At 36.4% G+C, this 10,000-nt stretch overlaps 1 protein-coding gene across 1 annotated transcript in view; it reads left to right on the top strand.

Annotated features, from left to right (window-relative positions):
- The first annotated feature begins 4,569 nt into the window (after positions 1-4,569).
- LOC125032411 overlaps positions 4,570-10,000 on the top strand; it is a 9,408-nt gene continuing 3,977 nt past the window's right edge. The window contains exons 1-6 of the mRNA XM_047623518.1: positions 4,570-4,678; positions 5,614-5,646; positions 6,744-6,926; positions 7,116-7,247; positions 7,891-7,941; positions 8,238-8,432. Of these exons, the coding sequence (XP_047479474.1) occupies positions 4,630-4,678; positions 5,614-5,646; positions 6,744-6,926; positions 7,116-7,247; positions 7,891-7,941; positions 8,238-8,432 (643 nt within the window). The 5' untranslated portion in view covers positions 4,570-4,629. The remainder of the gene's footprint in view (positions 4,679-5,613; positions 5,647-6,743; positions 6,927-7,115; positions 7,248-7,890; positions 7,942-8,237; positions 8,433-10,000) is intronic.

The following is a 10,000-nucleotide window of genomic DNA, read 5'->3' as shown; positions in this document are numbered from 1 at the left end:
ACCATTTTATTTTCAAATAGGTGTGATTTATAACTATATTCTTTTCAAACATTTGTTTTATAACCATTTTCTTTTCTAAAAACTTGTTTTATAACTATTTTCTTTTCAAATAATTTATTTATTTGATTTTATTGTTCTATCATTATATTTCCTACTTGGTAATGGAACCTTGTCGCAGTTCATTCGGCGTATAAGCTGCCCTGGCACCAGAGTGTCACCACGAACCTTCACTCGATCCAAACAGACGGATAGTCTGGACCCTGGGCATTTTAGGTCTTCCCTGAGCGCATGCAGCGAGGCCGTCTGCTGCTTGACGTCATTTTTCGTTGTTTTAACTGTCCCACTCATTTTTTTTTTTTTTTTTTTTTTTTTTTGGGTGATTTCCTCTTTTACCATTTACTCTTTGTACAATTACTTGTTTGTCTGATACACCTTTACGTTACACTATTTTTTATAACTTGTAGGCTTATTTTAGTTTTATCTTGGAAGACTTAGAGTTCAAGACAAGTGGATGTTATTATACTAATAGATTTTTCTTTAAATATAATTGAAAAATCAAATAATTTACTGTGCATTTTTCTTCGTTTTTCTGTGAATCTTTAATAATATCATACTTAGATGTAGGACTCTTGAAGACGTATTGCTTTTTTCACCATAAGTCGTGGACAGGCAGTTCCCTGGTACATAGGCCCTATCCAGCCACCCTTAACATCTCAAGCTGTGATTTTATCAGGTTTAATATGCATTCTAGTATAATATTTATATACCTTGTTACCGATTCACAAAATTGAAATAGTTCCTCGGGTTGTAATGCCTGGAATAAGATCGGCTAAACAAAACTGAGGAAATATTTATTCTACACTTAAGCCTTGTAAGTGAATGACAAGTGTGTGACCAAGAGAGTGAATGGATAAATTTATATTACCCTTACGTCCGCATGCCTTATTTACAAAAGGAGATGTATGTATTGAATACGGTTGCGTTTATGCATGGTATGCATTTTATTCCTGAATGAAAAAAGATGACTTTTTTTTTTTATAAATCAGTGCTCTCACAGATGTGTAAGTATACTATTATGCTAGCGTTTCACCTGGACATGACACGTGGAGGACAAAGGTAAACAAATGTATATTTGTTAGAACACAGAAAATAACTGTCGCGCTTTAAACTTATGTCAATGGTTTGTTGTTTTATAGCTACCGATTAAATGTGACGAAAAGTTCAGCTATGTAATGTTTTCCCGCAATTTGTCTTGTTGGGCGACTGTCAGATATTTCTTCCAAAAATCTTACAACACTTATTCACTCTAAAAGTTGCGTCTGAATTACGAGAAATGTAGGCTTATATGCTGGATGGATTAAATCATGACTGAACTGAACACTAATGGTTAATGGTTACAAAGCAAACAGAATGTGCCAGAATCAAAGGTCATAGAGCACAATAGAAATGTTTAGTAGCGAAAAAGGTAGAGAGGTGGTTGAGTTGATGATTAAATGTGATACACGTTAAAAAATCATACAGAAGGTTAGCATAGCATGATCATGAAACGGGTTAAGAAGGGTGAGGGTAGAGACGGTGAGTAAATGGGATAAGGTAGTGGATTAGCAAAAGGGTGGAGGATATGCATGTATCTGAGGAAGGACATGTTGCCAAAGGAAAAAGTGGGATTCTGCAGGGATGCCCATGGGGTAAGGCAGGGATTAGTAACAGGGGGAAAGGGCTATTAGATCAAAGAACAGTTTCAAGAGAAATGTCAGGAGGAGGGGGTGGGGATTCAAGGAAGGCTATTATGACAAACATGGATACACATGCAAACAGAGTTGCATGTGTATCCATGAGGGAGCGGAAGGGATAACAGGGGAGGAAACGGGGGGGGGGGGGGGGGTGCAGATGAAGCAGGGGGAAGAAGGGGTGTGTTGGGAGAGAGTGGGTGGAAGGGGTGTAGGGGGAATAAAGTAGGAGGAAAGTAAAAGTCGACAGTTACTTTGAGTGTAGAGGAAATGGGAATAGATAGATTGGAGAATGGAGAGCGTAGGGCAGTATGGGAGTAGGGAGCAAGGGAAAAATCTCGTTGACGTGCTTTCTGTCAGGCTTCGCATAAAGTGAGGCCAAGTTTGGGTTTAAGGACTACTACTTCAGATTCGTACTTGTAGGTATGACAACCCACATCAAATACTTTATAGAAACCACCACAATTGGCACACGTGCGTGATTGTGCAGGGCAGTTTGAACGATCATGGCCAGGTTGGGCACAGAGAGGGCAGCGGGCTGTGGACGACAGTGCTTAGAAGGGTGACAGTGACGGGTTAGGATATGATCGGATAGGGCAGGACACTCCGCCAATATAAACATTTTGGGGGAGGTCATGTCTACGGAAGATGTGCTTGGCAATATTCATGGAGAATGTACGGTGGAATACTTAAGCACTGCACTGCTACTGCATCATAGTCAGCAAGGCAGGCATTAGTCTACCAACCCTTGTCGTCGACAGGGAAATCAGTTGGGAAGATGGAAACATTTCCGGTACAAATATGAAGGGGGGTGGAGGATGAAGTTGGGCAGGAATAAGTAGGCCACTGAGGTCATTCAAGGTAGATAATGTACGAGTTTGGGACTCAGATGTAACTGTGACAAGGCGTGACCGATCGGAACAGCTGAGGAAGGAAACTGCCTACTTGTTTTTGGAGACATTGTTGGAAGAGGAAGGGCTGTAGAAGGTATCACCAAAAACGACCCCACTTAGCTGGGCTAAAAGGAGTCCTCAGAAGCTTTGCAGAGGTGGAGGTAGTTGAAGGGCGATGACGGGAAGAAAAGGGAGCGGTGTTATGTGAAGTAGAAATGCGGGGAGATGGACAATAAGGACGAAGAGTAGTAATAAGGGACGAGGAGGTTCAAGATGAAGAAGACTGTGGAGGATGAAGAAAATCAACCAATAAATAAATTTCAACACATGTCCCACATCTTAGGAAGTGAACAGAAGAAGGTGTAGATGTAATAGATAGGTTAATAGATATATAGATGAATATATATATATATATATACATATATATATATACACAGGACTGACTAAATATACAGTCTCCCACATCTTAGGAAGTGAACAGAAGAAGGTGTAGATGTAATAAATAGGTTAATATATAGATATATGAATATATATATATACACACATATACATATATACATACAGGACTGACTAAATATACAGTCCTTTTGTGGAAGCCATTCCGTCAGCTGAGGTACTAGTCGTGGTACTGCATTTGATTTATGGCTCCCTGTAGCGATGTATAGTCGCCCGGTAACTTTATGCGAGAATGCAGAACGAACCATAATCTTTGTTGGAAATTGAACTGTTTCTTCTCGCAATCGGGAAGATCTTGTTTCAACTGATTGCCGTCTCACAAACTGCCGCCCATCATCCAGAATCCGTGACAGAGACTCATCCGAAAACTGTAACAATGCGATCTGCCCATGTACCAGTTGAAGATCATTGGTCAAAAACAGTAGAATATTTTATGAATTGCATTTTTTTTATGGATGTAGTTTAAACTGAAAAAATACAGTTACTTTTTCTCCATGCTGATACTCTTACAACTAAGCTAACATTTTGCTTTTCAGAATACTATATATGGGCACCGTGCATAGAATTCTGCATCCGTAAGCTTTCTTAACATCATTCTTACAGTGGCCTTTACGCCACAATTTTGATGTTTTGTTTTAAAGATGTACATTGCATCGAGTTTCCTGGCTTACCCTGGAGTTGGTACGCCCATTATCTCTCCTTTCCTGATACGATTTATTGAAACCATTTCTCCATTTTTTTTCTATTTTTAGAAACAAATAACATTCCCATGCTTCCTGTGGATTAATTTTTTTCCTCCAGGATGAAATGCTGTCATTTGAATATAAAGGTTCCTGCAAGTGATTGTTTGCATAACTTATAAGCCATAGCGTTTATAAACCTTATAAAAATCCTCAAACAGTTCTTAAGGTCACATCAGGTCAAACATTTTTCTTCAAGGGCAAATTACAAATTTTAGACAATAAGGCTGAGATGAATCAAATAATTTAGCTATCAAAGCTATCTTTTTATCAACATATCTTTATCTGTCTATCTGTCTATATATATATATATATATATACATATATACATACATACATGCATACATACATACATACATACATATATACATATATACACACACACTCATATGGATATATATATATATACATACATACATATATGTATATATATACATATATATATATATATATATATATATATACATAAATATACACACACATATATACATATATATACATATATATATATATATATATATATATACACATATGTTTGTGTGTGTGTCTGTGTGTGTGGCTATATGTGTGTATGTGTGTGTGTATGCGTTTGTGTGTATGTATACATACTCACAAAGAAGGACAGTAACTGCGTTTTATGTTATTGCTCGAAGGATGTAGCTTGAACTTTGATAAAAAGGAAATGCAAGAGATAATGAATAAAGCGAAAATGTAGATACATTTGTCAGGCTGGTAATCACTGAAAGCTGCAGGAAATCCAGTCTCGTTTTGTCCTCCAGTTTAGCGACAAGCTTTTGAAAGCTCTTTGTAATGGGGAAAATTCTCCTCTTTGCTCTACTGATTGGTGGTGTGGTACAAAGCACGTGAAGTATTTTTTGTTCTGTTATTTCATATCAGAAAAGCACACACACACACACACACACACACACACACACACACACAAGCACACACACATATATATATATATATATATATATATACATATATATACATACATATATATAATATATATATACATATATATACATATATATACATATAAATATATATATATATATATATATATATATATATATTTACACACACACACATTCACACACACACATACATATGTGTATATGTGTGTGTGTGTGTGGCACACACACACATATATATTTACACACACACACACACACACACACACACACACACATATATATATATATATATATATATATATTTATTTATTTATTTATTCACACACACACACACACACACACACACACACACACACACATATATATATATATATATATATATATATATATATATACACACACACACATATATACATATAAGTGTGCGTGTGTGTGTATATATATATATATATATATATATATATATATATATTTATATGTATACATATATATGTATATATATATATTTATAGACACACACATATGTATGTGTGTGTGTGTGTGTGTATGTGTGTGTGTGTGTGTGTGTGTGTGTATGTGTGTGTGTGTGTGTGTGTGTGTGTGTCTGTGTGTGTGTGTGAGTGTGTGCGTGCGTGCCTGCGTGCGTGCCTGCGTACATGTGTTAGTGCATGAATCAGTGTGTTTGTAGCCGTGTGTATGTGTATTAAATTCACACGCAATGCATTTTCTTTGTGATTATATAGCTGTATGTATAACAGCATGAATATAATGCTCTGTATATAACATTGCGTGTACCGTTTATAATAATAGCTAATAAATCATCTATATATATCACATATATCATACATGAACTTTTCGTAACCAATATTTTTTTCAGATATAATCGTGGCCGCCCGCGACTGCGTTGAAGGTAAGTTTTGAATGATAAATTTATTGCTGGAAAATACATCCATATAAATGTGGCATAACTAAAATAAGCGTTAAATGAGTTGGCATTGTTTTACATTTCCGGTGTTTAAGAATCATGACAATTATCAGACTTAATGAAATGATCAAACTTTCCTTTTGTTTATCTTTCCGTCCATCCGTCCGTCTGTCCATCATATTACGCCTGATATTTCACGTAACTGCAGATTTGAAGTCTTTTTATTTCAATGTTAGATGAGATCTGATGCCAATCTGTTTTGGTGTAAAGTGGGGTGATAATTGACAACGTAGATATTACATAATCATACACACATCATAATACATGTTTTTGAGAACCTATTCTAAGTCTACTATCATTATTACCATCATTAGTGTCATTCATTATATAACATTATCTTTTTTTATTATCATTACAAGTATTATTATTCTTGTTCGAGGCAAGTACACTGCACTGAAGTAGTTAGACCGTTAGTTTATGCACATTTCTTATTTACACGACCGTCCGAGGGGCGAGGTTAGGTAGGGAGGAAGGAGGGGAAAGGGGAGAAGAAAAAGGGGAGGGGCAGGGAAATGGAGAAAAAGGGAGCTTAAAGAGAAAAGGGAGATGGTGAAAGGCAAACAGAGGGGACTTAAATAGGAAAAGGGGACGAGGAGAGGGATAGGGGAGCGAACGAAGTGGGGGGGAGGGGGGAAGTAGAAAGAGGCAGATGTAGGGCTTAAAGTGGAAAGGAAGGAGTGAATTTAAGGAAGATTTGGCAGTGAGAGGGGATGGCAGAGCGGGGAAGAAAAGGAGAGAAGGAGGCGAAATGTAGTAGGAGGAGGGTGCAGGAGGGAGAGTGCAATGTCTCTTTTCTTTGTTCCCTGGAATTTCCATAGGTCTCACTAGTCATTATTATCAATATTTCATCAGCATTATTAATTTTGTTATTATTATTATTATTCCTGCCCTTGCCAATTTCATTGATACTGTTTCTGTTAATATCATTCTCATTATTTAATCATTAACTCGCTACCATCATAATCAAGATAACATAAAAACAAATGAAAAGAATGAACAAACAGGGACTACTCCCCCGCCAGGCTGCAGCGTCCTCCGCCTCCACGGGCTGTCTCGTTCCCTCCTCCATGGCTTAGCCCCGTTGTACTTCTGGCCTCCAGAGGAAGTCGATCTGTGGCTGGAAGTGTCGACATTTTCCAGCTTCTTCTTCATTCGAGGTTCTGAGAAGATACATACGTGGCATGAGATCACTTTTACCAGTGGAGGTATGGAGTTGATGTCAATGTCGATGTGTGTGTGTTTGCAATTAATCTGTTTTGCAGTAAAACATTTGTAAATAATAAAAAGAAAATAACTTGTAACTTGAGCACTCTATTACTACAATAAGTCTTTTGAACCCTCACATATACACTATTCATGCTCTATTTCTTGTTCAACTCCCATTCTTCTTTTAGATAAACCGGGAGAAAGCTGTGTAACTGCACCTACCATTTTACCAAACAAAATTTGCGGTTCTCAGGACTACGTGTATCTGCATGCAAACCGGCCGGCGTTCTGGGCTGTAAACTGCCCCGCAACTCCCTGTGGTAAGTCCTTGACATAACACGGTAAAGTGGAAGGTGTAGGGAGAACTAATCCTAGTGGAAATACATAAAAAAAATATCTCCCTTAACAAAAAAAAAAAAAAAAAAAAAAAAATCAGGCGAAGAGAACCTAAGTAAACAGATAATTTGTCAAAAAGTCATTGCACGATAAAAGGAAAGGTTAGAGCTTATACTAAAGAAAACACATCTTCACAAAATGTCTCATTTGCCCCTTTCAGAATAAAAGAAAAATCAAGTGCACAGAACGTGGAACCACACATAATATATAAAGTTCAAGTATTTGAAAAACATCCTTCATTACTGAAATCTTAAATTCATAACCCATAACCCACATTCCACAATTACTCGGAATCCACCTAAGAATATGCTCTAGTGCCGCTAATAATGCCTTTAAATCATCCAGTACGTAAATAGTCATAGTATCAGTAACAACAATATAATACTGCCTAACAATAATTCATATTTTTTCACCTGAACTTCCTTTCTTTTTCTCGTCTTTTTTATTTTTTCTGGATGATTTAAATCCCAAGAGTACAAGATTATCTAAATACATCTATAAATAAAATGCCTGTGGAGCACTTTTGCATGTAAGTTAATATCTGATAAAGAAACAAACTTCCAACAGACTGTCCTGAGAAGACCATCGAAAAATGCAGAAATATTTCGTCAGTGTCAGGTTAGTCTATCTTATGTCCTCCTTATTGAAATTTAAAAGTAATTTAAGAATGGAGAAACAGTTAAATAGATAGATAAATAAACAAGACTGATAAATGTTCTGCAAATAAACATATTTGTTAAAACACAAATTCTGCATTACGAATAAAATTCTTTGGGTAAAAAATAGCGAGACAGAGAAACAAATATGGTGTTTCCGCTCATACAGGAAATATTTCGCTCAAAAGGGCACAGTTATTATCATTATCATTATAATATATATATATATTATCTCATATTATCCTTCTATCCAAACAGCAACATCATGCGAGAATCACGAATTATATGCACTCAGAATCCCTCTTGACAGAGCCTCCACATGGTACTGGTGGCCCGGAAAAACAGACGAGATAAGATTGGAGTTCCCTCGTGACTCATATGAAACATATAGTCTCCGTCAGACCGAGAATGGACAGTGGCACGATTTCACGGTTGTGGGAAACGGAGGGAACGGTAGGTGCAGTTTCCTATTTGATGGACTATGAATATTTTTGTTATTAATTTTTTTTTATCATTGTTATCATCACCTTTCTTCTTATTATTATGATTAGTTTGGTTATTATTGTTATCATTATCATTATTGTTATTAATATTATCTCATTATTATTATTATTATTATTATCATTATCATCATCATCCTCATTATTATTCTTACTATTATTATTGTTAATGTTATTATCACCATAATTATTGTTATTATCATTGTTATTGTATTTATTATTATTACTATTATTACTAATATCACAGCAGCCAGAGAATTCTGAGGAAGACTACATAAGAGAGGAAGTACAGACAGGTCAAGGGAGAGGTGTTTCTATGAGGTCGCCAAGGCCTCTCGTGTGCAAAAGCCACCTTCGTATTATAATGACGAAAATGATATTGTGAGGTGTTAATTTGCTCTGTGGCCTATTGATGTATATAATAGTGTGGGTTCACAGTGCCTAGATGTTATGTTGTGGTAGCGTGAAGCATCTAGGCACAAACAAACAAGCAAATAAAGAAGAAAAAAAAAGACCGAGCATAATCATCAACTTGACGTTCAGCCTATGGGTTTTCATTCTATACAGACTACTCTTCTTTATGATTTGCGAAGTTCTAGCTTCGCCCGAGCCTTCTAAATTTGGCCCGGCCTGTGTCAGCTTTTTACGGCTGTCTCATTTGGTTGTCTGACACTCGGGGCTTACCGTGGCGGCGGGATTGCCAGCAGGCGCTCCTGCCGTCATGGTGTAAGCATATCGCACAGCCTCTTTACCAGAACGGCGGCTGTTGTGGGCGGTCCCTGTCTTAGGAATTGTGTTATACAGACTAGGAATTATTATCGTTTATTTATAATCACCAGAAAAGGTAAAGATACATGCTTAAGTGCCTCTCTTAATTAGTTAATCATAATTACTTTTCTTTTTATTCAATATAACCACTTGTAAGGAGTGGTTTTAACCAATGTTGGTTAAAACCACTCCTTACAAGTGTTAATATTGAATAAAAAGAAAAGTAATTATGATTAACTAATTAAGATTATTTAGCCATGTATGTGCAACAAATAAGAGAAAAAAAGGATCACGTCCAGTTCCTCAGAAAAAAACAATCGTCAGCCCACAGAACTTAACTTCTCTCGGTTTCGGGGGGCGTGGCCACTTCACAGCGTTCCAGCTTACACAGGGGTAATGTCACACAGGGTATCTGGTCCAGACTGAGTATATTTCGCGCTGTTTTTGGCGGTATACATAGTGTTCGTAACGTCATGAACTGCGTCACGAACTATACATCTTTCATATATAATTTTGTAGATTTTTCCCTACAGGTTAAAACACATGTTTTAACAGTGTAAGAAGAAAAGATAAAAAATGAAACTAAAAATATCGAACAAAAAGATAAAAGTAAAAGATGACGAGTGTAAAATACTCGAAAGATTAGATAATATTGAAAATGAAATAAAATAACAATTAAATCAAGATACATAGAAAATCAAGTAAAATAGACTTTCGAGATCGAGGAACGAAACACAATGACTGTAAAATCGA

Source organism: Penaeus chinensis, chromosome 14 (assembly GCF_019202785.1).
Source record: "Penaeus chinensis breed Huanghai No. 1 chromosome 14, ASM1920278v2, whole genome shotgun sequence".
Taxonomy (NCBI): Eukaryota; Metazoa; Arthropoda; class Malacostraca; order Decapoda; family Penaeidae; genus Penaeus; species Penaeus chinensis.
This window is presented reverse-complemented; position numbering and strand designations above follow the sequence as displayed.